The sequence below is a fragment of the Pteropus medius genome, unplaced genomic scaffold (assembly GCF_902729225.1).
Source record: "Pteropus medius unplaced genomic scaffold, Ma_sr-lr_union100, whole genome shotgun sequence".
Lineage (NCBI taxonomy): Eukaryota > Metazoa > Chordata > Mammalia > Chiroptera > Pteropodidae > Pteropus > Pteropus medius.
Genome location: NW_024344374.1, coordinates 2,614,425 through 2,633,006, shown reverse-complemented (window position 1 = coordinate 2,633,006; position 18,582 = coordinate 2,614,425). Strand labels below are relative to the sequence as shown.

At 43.1% G+C, this 18,582-nt stretch overlaps 1 protein-coding gene across 15 annotated transcripts in view; it reads right to left on the bottom strand.

The window, feature by feature from the left end:
- ZNF462 (zinc finger protein 462) overlaps positions 1-18,582 on the bottom strand; it is a 128,641-nt gene that overhangs the window by 20,930 nt on the left and 89,129 nt on the right. For 11 of the 15 annotated variants that reach the window (XR_005654488.1, XR_005654489.1, XM_039870637.1 and 8 more), the window contains 3 exons: positions 10,963-11,230; positions 8,680-8,816; positions 113-336 (listed from right to left, as the gene is read on the bottom strand). Coding sequence is in view for 12 of the 15 variants with exons in the window: in XM_039870637.1 (XP_039726571.1) it covers positions 113-336; positions 8,680-8,816; positions 10,963-11,230 (629 nt within the window). In the remaining 3 variants the exon portion in view is untranslated. Of the gene's footprint in view, positions 1-112; positions 337-6,511; positions 6,626-8,679; positions 8,817-10,962; positions 11,231-11,467; positions 11,990-18,582 lie in introns of those variants that run through there. The other 4 variants (XR_005654490.1, XM_039870643.1, XM_039870641.1 and 1 more) reach the window with 4 other exon arrangements.

The window sequence follows — 18,582 nt, the reverse complement described above, 5'->3', positions numbered from 1 at the left end:
CTGTCTCTGACTTGCGTACAGTAAGTGTGACGAAAGTCAGCTCTCCCACCCCGCTCCGGCCCTTTCCACAGGTATGCTGCGGGTGGGAGGCAATTAAGTCCCAGGCAAGTACCTTATGCTCGTCCCGAAGGTGGCTGTCCAGTTCCTCCGTGTGCTTGGTCTCATAGTAGCAGAGCTGGCATTTGTAAGGTTTCAGTTCATTGTGCTTTTCTATGTGTTGCTGGAGGCTCTCGTCACTGGAGCAGGTGAAGGTACACTTATCACAGCGGAAAACTACTCCCTGCAAGTATTTTGACAGTTTGGAACGGCACACTTCAATGGGGACAACTCGCTCTTCTGTGGAGACAAATTGAATGGAAAGATGGGAATTTTTACTGATGGCAAGCTGATGTTCTTTCTTTGGAATATAAGAAACGCACCCAACTCAATTTTGCTACTTCTTGTGAGTTTGGGTCTGTGAACTGCACACACAGATAATATTCTCCTCAAACCCCAAAACAAGGTATTCGTCTGGTACAAGTCGGTGTTTTTAGGGCCGACAGCTGGTTGTGTACTTAATACCCAGAATGAGCTATAAATTAGCGTGGAAGGTGCTTGCTAATTCCTGGATGGAGGTGATTAAAGGAGGGGAGAAGAATGGAAGTGGCTGCCACTTTTCCCAACATTAATGATTATCGACAGCAACCATTAGTTAGCACTTCCGACTTTCCCACCAAAGGTTATTGAGGTGGACTTACAGATGTCCACCTTGGGGGGCAGGAATCTGACACCCCCCGAGCCCCTACGTGCCACCACTGTGCACCGTCCTAGCAACTCAATTAGGCCGGAGTTATTCCCATTTTTACAAATTAGTAAAGTGAGGAACACAGCGCTTAAATAACTCTCCAAGTCACAGACATCGACCTTGGCCAAACTGAGCTCCGCATCCCTGTCTGTCAAACTGCAAATCCATCATTTCCCATCGCCTCCAATTCCATTCCTGTTTCCCTTTGCAAAACGTTCTCAAGGAGACCGTTTTACTTTTTCTGAAACCAAGGGAATCACTGATCTAATACCAAATCTGAAAACAAAGAAACCTGTACACTTTCATTCACTAAAACTCCAACTCTAACTATGAAGACTGCACAAATGAAAAGGCTGCAGGCTACATTCGGAGGGAGATGGGGGTGGTGTGGGAGATACGAAGGATTTATGCCTTTTCAATCTGTAATCTGATTGTCACAAGGGAAAAAATAAAAGAGAGAGAGGATTTGGGTGCCTTTCCCGTTAACATACCAAATGCTTAGGGCTGGAAACGCGTGTGCTTGTTTATTTTGCACTCTCTCACCCTTGTGTTTAACTGCTCAAATTAAATTTCACACCAGCCTGCCCAGAGCATTGGCGCACGCGCCAGATATCCATAACTGGGATAAAATTAAAATCTGTGCTATTTATGCAAGGATCAAATATAGCGTGTGTTTTCACGCTGTGTCTGGATTTCAGAAGACTCTGAAAGTTTACAAATGGACGCACACAACATATACTTATATTATTTAGAAACGGCAATGTATTATTAAGTCAAAAAAGCGTGATTTATTCTCAGAGTCACTGAGTAGCAGCGTTTCCCGAGCATCAGTATTTTGCGGGGTGGTGTGACCCATTCAGTGAGCCTTCCCTGTGTAGCTGGCCTGCGCTGGGCCCCTGGGGAATTTTCCCCACCCAGCGTCATGCCTTAGTCTCAACCATCACTTTCTCCCTACAGGGCAGTCCCTGCCTTGGGAGTCCTTGAATGCAGCGATTAATTGGCCAGCACAAAAGCTGGGCAGAGGAAGCGTGGAAGGTGGTGTCTTGCAACATACTCCCTGGAGCTCTAATGCATATGTTATTTTCCCTATACAAAGAGTCAGTCGCTTATTTAGAAATATAAATATTTTTAAACCAAAGTATAGCAGACAGCTAAGAAACACATGATTATAATGTAATCCACACATTTTCTTAGAATAGCAAATGTTTAACAGTCTTCTAACCATTCAGTTCCATGGCTTGGTGTAAAGGGAGGAAAAAATGCTTTGGGTAAAAGCACTGAGCCTTCTGCTCCTCTAACCCAGGGTTTCTCAACAGTAGCACCATTGACATTTTGGGGCCAGATAATTCCTTGTTGTCGGGGGCTGTTCTGTGCATTACTGGATGTTTATCAGTGTCCCTGGCCTCGACTCACCGGATTACCAGTAGCATTCCCTCCTCTGCAGTCATGACCACCCCAAAATGCCTTCACACAAACGCACCCTGAGGAGGCAAGACAGACCCCAGGCTGAGAACCACGGCTGTAAGCATTAATGCCAGCTGCTCTGGTTAAGACACATGTGGACGTGAACCGTGAGCAAGCTGGTGCCCACAGCAAGAGATGGAGGTACAGGCTGAACCAGGGGGACCAGCCCCCACACTGAGGATATCCTTTTCCAGCTCAGGGGTTCATGGGAAGTGCTGATGTGAACTTTTCTGGCACCTTCCTTGAGACTCCATTCCCCTTGCTCTCTTCATGTTTGTTCCTGATTTATATTTTGTCATTTCTACTACTTCCACTTTTATTTTTGGCTCTGGCCCGTGCCATGGGCCCTGGTTCTGTCGACCTCAGTGGAGATGGCGAACGGCTGGGTATAATTCTCCATATAACAATGTCTTGAACACCTTGAAGACAGTCATTTAATCACCCTCCAGTCTTCGCTTCTCCCCTGTAAATAGTCGGTTCTTTCAAACTTGTTTTAATAGGTCTCCTTTTCAGTTCCTCTACCACTTTAGTTTTCATCGCAGTTTCCAATTTCACTATGTGTGTCTAAGTGAATTTTACACAGTCCTGAGCACTCAGAATGATACCTTGGAGCTTAAATAATAATAATTAATGCAGACGAATGCTACAATTTATTAAGTGCTCACTATGTTTCAAGCATGGTTAAGTGCTCTACCCGCATAGCTACTTTTTATTCTCCTAACATTCTACAAAGTCAGTTTTATTATCTTCAGTTTATTGATATGGAAACGGAGAACTGATCCGTTCAGCTACTTCCTCAAAGTCCCTCCTCTGGTTCAGTACAAAACTGTGACCTGGAAGCACAGGACTCTTGACCTTGGCCAGTGTCCTCCTTCACCCCTGAAAAGAACAGGGATTTGTATGTAGTGTACCTATAAGCCTTTCATTCCTGCTAGTTTAAAAACGTGAAAGCTACAGATGTCTAAGGCAACCATTTCTATCTGAATTTCTTTGAAATATCTTCTGGATTTGATAGAAGGTAATTTCCCTGCTTGCTTACTTTGAAATGCAAGACTTCCCATTTCCAAACTAAGACATCATCAGTGTCGCAAGTCTTTTAGTTATATGGATTTTTTTCTACGAAGATATTCATTTTAGAAAACGTTAACTTTTTTCTCCTTTCTACAAATATGGCTAACATGACCAAGATAAAAAACAAGACAGACTTTGAGAGGCAGGCAAATGACTGACTGCGTTTTCTGAATGAGGTTATTCATGATTGAGGCAAGTGAAGGATGTAGAGACTGGAACATTTCCAGGTATGGACTGAGCCCTGTCTTGGCTACAGAAGCTCAGCACTCAGGGCTTTTTTCTATGGAGGCAGCAACAACTGTGGGTCTTTCTTGACTTCACACCTCTCAAAATTACCTTGGGTAAAAATTCAAGGTCTGAATCACACTCATTGTGACTCAGCTTCTAGCACTGGCTGCAAAAATATTATGACTTCAGCAGTTCGACTATAAGATAGATTGTGTCTCACATCTCCTCCTACTCAAAAGATGCTTGGTGCTGCAGCTGGACATAAAACCCAAGAAGCAGGACCTCAGAGTAACGGCTCACTGAAGCACTTGGGTACCAAGGTGCAATGAGGGCCAACGAGTGTGTGCTGTCAAGCTCCTGTGGCACTCTGTGGAAAAATCTGCAGAACTGTAACTACGGAGTGGGGTCACTTCTGCTGAAAACAGCGAAAACCACATCCCCATGGAGTCCAAATCACCAGGTAAAAATTCTTCCTGAAAGGCAGACCACAACACACATGGGTTTCCTCCCACAACGTGCCAAATCCGAACGGAGCAGGGAGAGATTTGGAAGTCATCCACCCCCGCGAGCTTTGTAGGTAAGTGATCATGCTGGAGGACCCGGACCCTCTTTGGGCCAAACCAAAGACCTACCCATTACTCCTTCTCAGCCAAACCAGTGATAAGGGCTGAGAAACAGAAAGCCATTAGGAAAATAACAAGTTTCTAAAAAAAAACCAAAACAATCATCTCAAAACATAACCATAAAGAAAAACATAAACAGAAGCACAACAGCTCCCAGTAAGAAGTTATTAGGTTTTGATGTGAGCCAAGCTAGTATCGGGGTTACCAGCTGGGAAACAGAAACTTTAAGTTAATATATCAACTGGAGACCAGTATTAGTGATTACATAGATCCATAATTACAATATAAATATTTAGCAAAGCTATGTTTCATCCTATAATTCAATCTGTGCCAAATTTTTCAGGTTCACTGCAAGTATGCAAAGTACATTTAGGCAAAGCTATATGCACAAGGCATCCTGCTTTCAATGGTGATAAATCCAATGGAAACATATTCGTGAAACTATTTCTTTATTTATTCTTCTGCTTCCCATTAAAGTTAAAGTTCCTTCAGTGCACAAACCTTGCCTGACTGTACATGGCTGTTTCCCAAGAGCTTAAAACAATGCTAGCATATAGTAGGTGTTCAATAAATATTGCTGCATGAATGAAAACCTATCAAAAGTCCTACCACCAACTTTCTCCTCGAAACAAAAGCCTCCGGGCTTAATATTTCCCTCATGGCCGACATCACCAAGTGTTGATCTCATCTAAGTTCATAGTTCCCCGAAGAGATGGGTCTACTAATCCTTTGCTCCAATCTTTGCTAAATTAGTATTTGTCAGGTGTCTCATCAGTCCCCTGGCTTCCCATTTATCCACTGAGTGAAGTTCAAACTCCCGTATTGGTATCCGAACCTTCCATAATCTGGCTGAAACGTACTTTTCTAGCTTCGCCTCCTATTCCCTTCAGGCCCCCCTCAGAACAGTCTAATGCCCCTCTGTAACCCTGTCTTGCTCCCACTCACATGAGTGGTTTGTTAAATCCCTCTTCCCGAGTAGTGGGTCAAATAGTGTCCCCCAAAAATGTATGCCCACCTAGAATCTCAGAATGTGACCTCTTGAGACATGATGTCTTTGCAGACGTAATTAGTCAAGGTGAGGTCATACTGGATTAGGGCGGGTACCAAATCCAGTGACCAATGTGCTTATAAGAAGAGGAGAAGGCACACAGAGACCCAGACGAGGAAGAAGGCCTGTGCGGGTGGAGGCGGAGATTGGAATGATGTAGTTACAAGGCAAGGAATGGCAAGCAATGTCGGGATCCACCAGAAGCTAGGAAGAGCCAAGGAAGGATTCTTACTAGAGCCTCCAGAGGGAGCATTGCCCTGATGACACCTTGATTTCAGACCTCTAGGCTCCAGAATGGTGAGAGAATGAATACAATTTAGTTGTTTTAAGCCACCCAGGAAACTAATATACCCCAGCTTAAATCTCTTCTACCTTTTGAAGGTTATCATAGCTCAGTTTGACGACTACCCCCTCCACCTTTCTCAGAAGGCCTCAGAAAGATCTCTTACTGCAGTCCCTAGAGATCAAAGATGTTTATTCATCCACAGAGCAAGGAAGGCACAGGTGCAGAAAGAGCCCCATGTTGTTACTTTGAGATCAGCCCCAACTCGAAATCGCAAGGCCGACACCCAACCCTGTCTCTTGACTTGTCAAGACCAGCTTCCCACTGAGCTGCAATTTTGAGTTGGGATGAACACCAAAGCCAGGCCAGGACACAGATGGCAGACACGGCTGTCCTGAAGCACCCTGCCATCTGTGGTTTGGTGGGCCTTGTCTCTGACCATCAGCCCTACAGATACTTCCATCCCCAGGCCCAGCTGCCACAGTCACTAGATCGCTCAATAGAGTGACACCAACCACCTTCCCAAGGGTGAGACAAGGATGCCTAGTGGTTAAAGGGGGCTGTGGGTCAGATAAGCCTGGGTTCGGATTCCCGCTAGGTCAACTATTAGTCATTTACCTTAGGTAAGATGCTCAGTCCTTCCGAACCTGTATTTTCCCTTGTTATCAGGGGGTGACCATAATACCTGCTACAGAGGGTTTTGTGAGAATTCCATACAATGACATCTGGAAAGCGTTCAGTACAGCACCCGCCACCATTGTTAACGCTGCCGTTATTACCACCAACCCTCAAATGCTCATGTTCATTCCAGCCTGTGTGCTTTCTGACCCCGATGAGGGCAGCATTCATATACTCGTATGCTTCTTTTAATATAAATTATGTCTACAAATAAATGTTAGAGCCACGTGATGGATGGGGATCAGAAGATTGGGGTTGACACATAGCTTCACCGCTTACCGGTTGGGTGACTTGGGTTAAACGGCTTCAGCTCTGGGCCCTGTGGGACTTACCGCTGCATTTATGGAGGGGACAATATGCACTATATATCATCCGCGGTCCTCTTCAGGAGAACCCACTGGAGAAATTCCTTTCAGGCTTCAGTGTCCAGGATTCCTGAAAATTTCCTGAACAAAATTTCAAAAGTCTAACAAATACTCTAAATCCAACTGATTCTGCTTTCTTCTCTCCCATGGTATCTGGGAGACCTCGGTGCCAACCTGCAGCCCACTGCTAACACACGCGCAGCACCTCCTGGCATACACCGAGGGCCCAAACTCTTGGTGAGCTTTCTCATCCTTTCAGGTAAACTTTCAACTGGTTTCTCCTTATTTTGCACTTGCCCCCATTTCCTCATTTGTTTTGAATCCTATAGTTCTGTACGATTATCAGTAAGACACCTTAAATGCTTTGTGAAATGACCACAAATAACTACACAGAATTAAAGAAAAAGTAGTTTTCCTCAGCCTCAAGTTTCATGTATGCAAAGCAGGACTAGAAGTAACGGTATTATCCTCCAGGTGTTGCTGGAAGAGGGAGTGACTTTGTGTGCGTAAGAAGCACTTTGTCAAGTGTAGCGCCCTAAGGGTGAGTTCATGGCATTGGTGTTTAATCTTCCCTTGCCTCCCCCTCTCCTGAATTCTCAGCTCAGGGAAGGAAAGTCATAGAGCTCATTAGCCAGCCATCCAGCTCTCATCCTGCCAGGCAGCAATATGGGAAAAGAGAAGGAATCAACCACAGAAGAGAGGTCTCACTATTTCTGTTTGCTCGGCAGAAACACTGCTCATGGCCTCTCCCCAAGCTGTGAGGGGGCACAGAGCCACCGTGACACATGGGCTTGGGTACCAGAAGCCAGGTGACTGAGGCGGAACACCAGGTGGGACCACTCGGGCCAAGAATTCCTGCCTAAATGTTGCTACACTGCTTCTCCCAGTTGCAGGTGGACATCCTAGCCAGCAAAGATCTTATGTCTCATTAGAGTGCCATGGGGAGGAGGGAAATCTGAGAATGCTCCGTGGTAAGCATTTCTACAGACTTTGCTGCAGATATGTCACAAAAAGCATGGGCCAAAGGCAGTGGCTCTGCGGAAATGTTCGAACCTTTGAAAATGCTCCCTAGTATCCAGCATTTCAGAGTGAGCAACATCTCAGCAGGACTGCAGAAGATACTCATTGCTTTGGAGGCACATGTGGCAGATACTGAAAAGCTTTCCAAGGTTAGAGGCAAAGGAAGAGGAAGAAAAGAAGGGCAGAAGGGAGGGAAGGAACGAAGGAGAAATGGAAAGAACAGTAGATGGAAACAGTAAGAGAGATTGGCAGTGGGTGTTCTAGTAATCTTTTTCCATCCATGTCTGGCTTGATTCTTTTCAGGACAAAGTACTTTTTTACGTGAACAGATTTTTCCTTCCAATGCAGAAGAAGCCTGTTGTTTAACAGTGTTTTAATTGGCCAAGAGTAAACTCAACTCAAAAACAAAAACAAAAACAAAAAAGAACTTAAAAGAAGAAGTTGGTTCCTGTTTATCAACGGGAACCAACATTTATGAAACAGCCAATATGCATCCATTAGGGAACACACTAGACACTTTACATGTTATTTCACAGGCATAATCGCCATCTCTTTTCACAGATAAAAGAGAGGTTCAACACAGGAGGCTTTGAAACCAGAATTTAAGTCCGAAGCCTATGGGTTTTCTAATATATATCAGGCCACTTTTATTTTTAAGAATTTTCTCTCTCCGTCCATTTCAGGGAAAATTCTACGATCTGCTTTGGAAATCATCATTTTGGTTTTCCTCCAAAGAATTGCTTATCACATAGAGCTCTTCACATTTTAGAATGAATCTTCAGCTATGCATTCTCTTTCTCACTCACCCCTTCCTTAGCAAGGTTATGAGAGCAGAGGACTCAGAATATAAAAATCCCTCACGCTGAGAACCTACAGAAGTGCTCATGGCAGAATCCATCACCTTTGCCTCCCTCCCTCCAGGTGGAGGAAACTCTCTCAGCAGGAAGGTGTTTTTATCCTGTTGACTGTCACTGTGGTTATCACTGTGACTTCTTGCCTGGAGATAAGGTGAGGAACAAGGGACCAGGGCCAAGGTGCCACTGCCACCTCTGAGAGCGTGTCCCCATAATACCATCCTCCGCCCGCACGCCGAGAAAGCTGGGCTGCAAAGTTACCTCGGTGCAGCACGATGTGGTCAATCATGTTGCGTTTGTATTTGGTGTGGTAGAGGCAGAGAGGACAGCGAAGGTCTTTGGGGCCCTCCTCCGGAACTGCTGAATGCCCGGCTTCCACGTGCATAGTAAAAGCAGATCTAGGGGAGAGGTGGGGGAGACAGGCGGTGAGTGTGACGAGGGATCATTTCACTCACAATGCGCTGCTGGCAACCCTAGCACAGAGCCTCCGGGTGCGATACCACTGCTCGAGGGGCCAAAACCAGAATTGTTAATGACGTTTGCTGCCCACGAGTTCCTAGGTCACTCGCGCGGTAACTGAACACTCATGCAGCGGGCACTCCTTTTGGGAAATGTTGCCACTTGGCTGAGTTCAAGGCTTAGTATGAAAAGAAATGGATTCCCCCAAATACTTTGTTCTTTATTTTTTTAAGTATAATTGGTATACATATATTAGTTATGTTAGTTTTAGGTGTACAATATAGTGATTTGACATTTTTATACCTTACAATGAGATCACCCGCTAATTCTAGTAATCTTCTGTCACCGTGCAAATGCATCACAATATTACTGACTATATTCTCCTTCACCTTTTTCACCCATCCCGCCCCGCCCCCACAACCAACAACCATCTCTGTGGTCTCTGTTTCTATGAGTCTGCCAAACATTTTGTTCTTGAAAATTAGAAACTGCCTATTAAAAGTATGACAATAAAATCCCTACAAGAACATATTTCTCATCATGCTTGGAAGAAGAGAGACTGTTTTAAAGCTAGGTTGATTTACCACCTGCCTGTGTGACTTCACAGGTCAGGGGGAAAGAGCAATGAGGTTAGAAAGTTATGATGGCTGACGATCAGGTGAACTAAACTCAGAGCTATACAACAGCTGGAAGGCGGAAGGGTACTGTTGCCTCTCCCTCCACCCTTTTCAATAGTTCAAAATTTACAAAACCTTAAATGTCTCATGAAAATGGATGAAACCGAGAGTTTAATGGGCAAGTCCCCTTCTTATTAACCCAAATGCTTTTCTCTGGGGAAACATGTACACCTGTTAGTGGGTCCTCATTATCTGGGTGCTTACAGCCTTTCCTCAGTTCTAAGATCACATACGTATTTATCTGGAAAACAACTGAGCCAAATTAATAGCCAGAGATATAACCCATTTTCCATCAAATCCCAGCAACTAAGAATTTGGTGGAGAAGAGACTTGTTCTTCTAATTCATCTTTTTCTTTGGACATAAAGCCTACTTTTACTAACGTGAGTGGCCTCAAGGCTCAGGTCCTGATTGCAATAGAAGCAGGTAATAATAGCTTTACATCTATAACATAGCTTCTAATGTTATTGTTTTTAGTTTTTTATCTTTGATATAATACTTATTAGTGTTTCCTTTGTGCCAGGTACTATTCTAAGCATTTTAGATACATTGATTCATTTATTCTTCACAAGAGCCCTGTGAGGTAGGTACTATTATTATTTCTATTTTACAGATAAGAAACCAGAGACACAGGGAGGCTTAGCAACTCGTCCAAAGTCACACAGCCAGTAAATGGCAAAGCTGGGATTCAAAGCCAGGCAGTTAGGCTCCACGTTCTCCACTCAGAACCACTAACCTAAACAGTATCTCACAGGATGTGATTAAATCACAGCAGTTTAGATTAAGCGATAAGAAGCACTCCATCCTTTGGGTCCACTGATTCTGTCACACGCAGGTGCAAAGGTGACTTTGGATTATCTTTTTCTAGATTTGAACCATCTCTCTACTGTTGCTCAAGTTTAGTTTTCAGTGTGTTGGAGTCTTGATTCTCTGGGTTTCTCTCAATAATATGATCTTAAGAAATAAGAATTTCCCACAAGGGTAGCAGAGAAGTCGCTATTGCTGGATGTTCTCCCTTGACTCTGACTGCTTTCAAGAACATATATATTTTTTTTTTCCCAAAGACAAGTTAAAAGGAAAGAGGGACAGTGCTCCGAAGGGAAAACACTCATTGCTTCACGGGCTGGGTTAGGGAAAGCCTCTGCCATGATCTCACACTGTTTGGATGCCCATTTCCTCTGAGTTTTCAACTCATTTTTTTCTGATATAGCTCTTTGTCCCTTCCACAAAGCTCAAAACCATCTTCTGGAATTAGACTCTTTTGGCAAAGACTGGATCCCACCCCTGTATCATCCCACGGGCAGGGCCTCCCCTGAGCTCTAGGTAGGAGAGTATTAGAAAAGAATTGAAGTGAGGAGTGGAGCAGGGGCAGCCACCTTGTTTTTAGAGGCTGTTCTTCATGCACTTACTTAAAGCCTGTGTAAAAGGAGCAGTCTTTGCACTTGAAGAGCTTCTTCCCGCCATGCTTGTCCCTGTAATGGCGCCTGATGCTCTGGATGTAGCCAGAGGAGAATTCACAGAATTCGCAGTGAAGAACAGCTTCGGTTTTCTGTTCAGCGCCCCCAGCAGCTCCAGAAACAGAAACAGGGCTAAGACGGCTGTTGTTCCTCGCCAGAGCAGCAGACTGATAGTGGTTCAACTGCTGCTGAACATCTGGAGGTTCTGAGTAGGATGAGTCTGTGGACAGATGGGGGCGGGGAAATGACACAGGACACAGAGAACACGGGTGGAGGTTTGACGCATGAAACCCCTGACATTTGTTTTGAGTACTTTTTACAAGGATGGCTACAAGCCCCTCTTTCACCTTCATTTGCATTCTACAACACTTATCTGGGGAAAGGCAGGTAGGGAGGAAGTGTCACTTCCTTTAATCTGACTTTGATGGCTCATATAGCATTTAAAAATAAAATTCTGAGGTTAAAGTTTTCAAAGTAGAGGAAGAGAATAAACTGGTTTTTTTTTTTTCAAGGAAATTGCAGCAGTGGCAACAGGCTGCCACAGAATACCAGCCCTTGTGGTGAGATAAATAAACTTGCATAATGAACACGGAGTTAACATGAGAAAGGAAAGTAGATGAAGCAGTATCTCCTCCTTTGCAGCCAGAATTATTCAAGCCAAAAAAAAAAAAAAAAAAAGTCTTTAACAGAAGTGCTCAAGCACGGGGCACTCACAAATATAAAAATGTTTTATACCTTCACAGTCAAGTGATTTAAATTTTAAAATATAAAAATCCAATAGTGTTCTCCTGGAATGGATGTTTAAAGCTTACTCAGCATTAAGATGGAGATTTATTCACAAATCTCATCAAAATAAAATTCTCAACGAGTTTCCCTGAACCATATTTTAAAGTTTGCAATTTGGAGGAAAATGTCGGAAGTGACAGGTACTGATCTCGACCCTGAGAAGCGTCCGTGGAATGTGGTGGAGAAGCCGGATCTAGATGGGAGCAGAAATGTGAGTTTTTTACATTAAGAAAAAAAAAATTTATCCTTTAAAAAGAGAAAGAGAAAGTGAAAGAAAGGTCTTGAACTTTTCCCCAATGTGCTGCTTTGAATGTTCAGGTTAGGAATTTTGACAACGTCCTGTGTAACCTACAGCTGCCTATGAATGACACAGATGAAATCCATGAATACCACACGGATGAATTTCAGTGTAACTTTCCTTGAAAAGAAAACAAAGGGCTCTTTTCTTAAGCCTTTCAAAAATCAGGGGGGGAAAGGGGATAGGAATTGTACCAGCCTCCGCCTGATTTGATGGACACGTAATTTTCCAAAGCGTGATTTCCCCAGGCAGGACATGGAGGAATTCTGTAAAACCCATATTTGATGAAACTAGTACCATCCATCCCGTCGGCATCTTCAAAAAGAAAATCAAAATCAGGGCAGCCTCCCTTATTGAAGGGCCACCTCCTACCTTTGAAATACTAAAATACCATCCCTTCTTGTTCTCCTCCTCCCCTTCCTCAATTCATATTTCTCAAGATTGAGAAAAACCCCTTTGGAAATTGTAAACAAACCTGCCACACACAAAAATATAAAACAAAAAGAAACTTGAACAATACCTCCGAGCCTCCCTGGGTTCATTACCAGGTGTAAAGTGAAGACAAAGGAAGAAAGGAAAGACACAAGTGAATTCATTCTACCCGGTTCTTTTATCTCCTTTTTCTTTATTCCTCGACCTTAGCTGATGAACCCACTCAGGATCACAATAATGCAATTGTCAACTTCTCATTCTTTCTTTCAATAGCAGGTTTGTTTACCATTTCATGGATTGTTCAAGATGTTTCCTATTTAAGCCCTCAAGACCAGTTTCTGCTTAAAACGCACGCACAATGAAGCACAAAACACACCCCGCCTCTCTTGTTAACACAGGCCGTAGCTGCAGGGTCGCACTGCTGTGCCAGCATCCCCAACAAGCCTCTGGCCTCTCAGCAGTGCTGGTCCTGGTTTCTTCTTAGCTCTTCAGAACAGAAAGTCCATGACCGACAAAGCCAAAGCCAGGTCCTGTTGCCTGTGAACTGTCCACTGTCCATAAATCTACCCAGAGACCAGAACAAATGTCCCCAGTAATTCTCTCTATCTCTACAAGCAGCCTAATTCCCTCCAAGACATGGCACCTACCTCGGTGAGTCCCACAGGTTAGCGTGGGTGCTGGGAGTCATCTCAGACATGAGGCACCTGACAGCTTCCATCCATTTAGAGCAAAATTATAAAGTGGGTCCTAATCAGACAATAAGTCAAGTGAATGTGTCTCCCTGTCCCTTACCTGCCCCCCACCTGACACATGCACTAATCTCATACACAGACCCCCGGCCAAGGGAAGGAGTCTCCTTTGACTTAACACTGTCTTCTTGTCTCTAGGGTCAAGTGCTTATTATTTCATTTATCTCCGACACAATGAATTCTACATTTTAACGCCGGTATTTATAGGTTATGTGATACATGAAGAAATAAAAATGCAAGAAGTGATGGGGAAAGCATTCCAAGAAAGGGAGGGAGGGTCCTTGGCCCCCTCAAATGGCAATGCAATAGGACAGCCGTGTGTAGTCATGTTCTAAACTCCCTTTTACCTCCTGGTTAAAATCAGATAGACAGGTTTATTTACAAAAATAAGCACATCCCATCACTTAATGATACATTGGGAATAATGCCCAGGTTATAACTTTTGGGGTCTTCCTAGAGCTTTAGTTTCCTCTCTGGTGCCAAGACACATTCTCTGTCTTCCTCTCTTGCTTGGAGTTTGTGAATAATGAAGAATTTTAGCACTTCGGGCACTGAAGTGACAAAGACGTGAGCATGTATGATTCCACTGATCTTAAAAAAGCCCACTTGCTAAGCTACATAAAATTCTGGTTTATTCGCCAAGCACAGCCTGAAGAGCAGGAAGAGGGTCGTCTTGCGCCCAGGTTAGAAGACAAGCAGATCATTAGTAGTGAAGGGTGTGTCATCTAAGTTAAAGATCATAAAGACTATTTTCTTTCATTCCAAAAGAATTTAAGGGAAAAGAAAGGAAAAACACTCTGTGCTTGGAGAGCCAGGCTTGTGGTTAGGGGAAAATACAGCAGCGGGTGAACCCAGGGCGAGACCCTGAACTCAGCTGCAGGTCACACAGTTATGTCTTTATCACCTGCACAGCCAGTAATATCCACAATGGAATCAACAACAAAGACGAGGTTGGTCCATACATCCCTAACCCAACCCTGAGACACGAGTCCCAGAAGAGACAATCATTCTGTGACTTGTGACTTTATCTACAAACATTTAGTCAACGCCGTCTTAAATGCTAGGCCATGTGCTGGCTCGATGAATTCAAAGTCAAAATTGTAGAAATTAAATTGTAATTATAGTCATAAAATAAATTTAATTAAGATATACATAGCTATATATTTCGTAAATTATCTATAATCAGAAAATAATTATATTTTGTAAAATCAGGATCAAACCAGAATTTTAGCATGGATGGTCACAGTGCTTACAGGCGTGGGTGTGGAATTTGCTAAGCAGCCAGCAATTAATTCTCACAGCTATGGTGTGCAGTGTGGGTTCTCATCCCAGTTTTACCGATGAGGTCGCCTAGGCTGAGAATGGTTGGTCATGTAGCTACTAAGAGCTAGAGGTAGGAGCTGAACAAAAGTCTGTCTGACTCTAAAGGCTGAGTCTTGTCTATCAGGCATCTGTACTCAGTGGTGACTTCTGGAGTCCCATGATGCAAGTCAGAAGAACAGGAAATAACATATGAGTGTTCTACCAGCAACAAATACATAGCAGAGAGGAGAGGGAGAAGGTGATAGAAAGGCTGAAATAGTTGACAAAATAACATTAGAAGAGATAAAAATGATAACAGAACAGATAGAAAACAACATTAAACTGACCATGACGGAAAGCACTAAAAAAAGCATTTTAGAGGACATGGGAAAAATAATTCAGTAAGATTTGTGGGAAAGAAAAAAATTCAAAATTTCAAAATACTTTATTCAAAATTTCAAAATACTTTATGTTAACACACACACACACACACACACACACACACACACACGAGACATTTCTGTAAGCATGCTGCACAGGTAAGCACTGGAAATATCCGAAACTGGGAATCTACCTGCTCAAATGGCATGCTGTAGTAGATGCTTGGTCAATTGCCCTCAAATAATAATGCTCTAAATTCCTTGTTGGGATTTGGCCGGGAAAAGGAAGGTACATAAATGCAAATGGGAGATGAGTGCATTTAGGATAGCTCAGGATTTCAAACCAGGGGAAGGGCTGAGTTCTAGATGTGGCCTCCTACCCCTCTCACTTAGTCATGTTCCCAGAGAAACGGGAAATTTCTCGCTCTAATTCCAGCTCTCCAGAATACCAGCCAAACCCAGCTAAGTATCAGTTTGAGGGTTTTTTTCTTCTTTTTTTTTCTCCAGAAATTAGCCAGCACAAAACAATCATGGGAAATTTGATTTTACAAAGGCAAAAGACAAACAAGTGAACTCTGGAAGAACAGTAAGCATGACAGAATGAAACTTTCTTGAATGTTTAGCCATCACTCTCTTAAATACCAGGCCATGTGCTGGCTCTACAAATTCAAAGTTAAAGAAGACATGAGGGGTGCCTTCTAGGAACTTAGATTTACTAGGGGAGACAGCAGAGCAGAGCTATGTATGAAAATATAGGCCCTCTCCATGTCACTGATTGAAGGAATGAAAGAGGCAAAGAGAACAAATGAACAGTAACGGGAGGGTTTAGCTATTGCAAGATTAAGGAAGACACAAGGAAGAGTAAGAATCAATTGGGCAGCAAATTGTGAGAACCACAAGGACAGCCCTCAAATGCACTGAGTGACCCAAAAAGGAAGCCATACAGGAGGACCAATTCTCCATTGGTAGCCACATAGAGGGTGTGAGTGAAGGTGAAAAAGTAGCAGAAGTGCCTTGGTGCCAGCAACCACACTTAATTATATTTGAGCTAGATTTCTGTGCAGACTTGGGAGAGAGGCTCTCTGGTCAGTGTGCATCAAGTATCAAAAGAAAAGGAAAAGACAAAGGATTTTAGGCAGGCAGATTTTAGAGGTGGCCAGAGGGCAAAGGATGAAATTACACCCATTTATTTAGCAAATATTTATGGAGCATCTTAAGTCAATGTCCCATCCTGTTTTGGGACAGTAGGATAGGACTTGGTCCCTACTCTCAAGCAACTCACAGTCTCAGATAGACATGTAAATAACTGATTGTGATACAACACACACACACACACACACACACACACACACACACACACACACACAAAATAGAGGCATCTATTAAGTGGAGAAGAAAGCAAAATCAATAGCACTTGGTGACAGAGGAAATATGAGTGTCAAAAGAACACTGAATGTCCATTAATAAATGTAACTAGCATTAGTTAGTGTGTTAATTAATTAAATCAATACTAGATGCAAAGATACCTAAATGTTCAATTCACCACATCTCTATCGTAAGTCATAAATAGACTTAAACAACATTCCCATCATGATGAAAAAAAGTGACTTAATTCCTAAATGGAAAAGAAATAAAGATTAGAGGATGAGTCCAAACAAACAAAAAAAAAATGTGTACATCGGAGGGTGGGACAGATTGCATAAGAGAGAATTTAAAATCTTCAAGTTCTAAAATAGCACAGAAAGTTCAAAATAATGCATGGATTGTAATTTACTTCACAAAAGCAAATGATTTGGTAACTAAAGGTTGGCGGTATAAAGAACAAGAAGTAGAATATTACCTGTGGATAATTTAACCATAAATACTATAAATAGCCAAAGCATGGGGGTTAGGGATGGGACCCAAATATGGTGGAAATACAGTCCACTCTTTCTAGCTGAGAAATTGCAGAAAATTTGAGAAAGGCATCTTAGTAGTGACAAGAGAGCAGCTAAAGACATACTTCAGTTAAGAGCCAGGAGAATGTGGGAATGGCAGGCAATTTCTATCATACAACAGCTAATAGATGTCCATGTGTGTGCCAGTGACCCAGGTATCTACGGTGACGAGAGAATCCTGCTGCAAATGGAAACTCAGTGAGTTCTGAGGTGATCTGAGTCTCTGTCTAAGGCTGAAAAGCTCTTTCGCGCTTTATGTCTGACAGACTCCTCGCACTCCCCATGCTGAAAACTTTGACATCATCTTTGCCCGCGCTCCCTTTGCGTTCTGAATGTTAGCGAATGGCTCACCACTTTGTTCAAGCTCCAACTGTGAGATTCCTCCTTCAAAATGTCAGACGTTTTCCATGGCAGTGCTCTTAGCCAGGTGCCATGTCTTAAGAGACACGTCATGACCCACTTCCAATCATTTCCTCTCCAGTCCTCATTGTTCCCTCTTCACTGTTCATCCAGGTCCTCATATCCCTCTGGGCCAACTCCAACAGCCTTCCTTCCTCTGAGATCTAGTCTAGCTTGGTCAGTATACACATCATCAACGTGTAATATATCACTTATATGATTATGACATGATTATACTCCAAGGCTCAAGGATTAAAGTCTCTTCACCTTATCTCGGTATATACATATACAGCTCTTCAGTCTGGTCCCGGCCCATGTTTCCAGTCTCACACTTCTGGCAAGGTTCCCGATTCCTTGACACTCTACACATGTCATCATTGGGAGTCCTTGATCAGGGCTACCTGGTGTTCTTCCTCTTCTTTTTGTCTGACAAATGCCTACCCAGCCTTCCAAACTCAGCTGAAATGTCACCTATCCTGTGAAGATTTTCCCCAGCGATCCAGCCAGAATTCTGCAATCCTCCATGTGTTGGCAACACACACATCGTGATTCTTGCCCTCATCTCATTGCACTCACCTCACACACACACGCTTTCTCCAGCAACCTCCACCATCACAGCCAGATCTATGTCTTCGACCTTAAGACATCCTGACCCAAGAAGACTGTGCTGACAGTGTCTGGGCTGATGGGGTGGGTCACTCTCAAGCAGGCCCATCCATTTCTGCTTCCAGCAGTTGAGCTGATGCTAACAAAAATCAGTTGTATTTGCTCCCAAAGTTCCTTGTACCAGGTATATTTGTTACTGGGCTTATTCAATTTAATTAATATTATCTACAACAATGAAATGTAGGCATTAAAAGTGTCATTTCTATGAAAGTTATGCTTTGGAAAGACTTGATAAAGTCACGTTGCTAAAAAAGATTACTGTCAAATGATGTTTTGGCAAGAACAACTAACTATAAGAGATTGAGGAGAACATAAAAATCTAGGACTCTGCTCTGAGACTGTTCCACAGATGTCTAAACTATCTATCGATTTTTTAAAAAAAAGGAAACTGGAAGTAGCACATGATGCAGTGTAGGTGACTATGGTTTAAGCAAGAGAATAAATGGGGAAATCCAATCAAAGGACCCAAACTCAAAGTCACAGGCTTGACTCTACATCACAAAACTGGTGAAATGAACATATTTAGAGTTTCAGTGAAAATAAAATGCTTAAAGGCCTTTTAAAAAGGATTCCCTGCATTCAGAAACTTTCCAATATAACCGAGAAACTCTTGGTCTTGATTG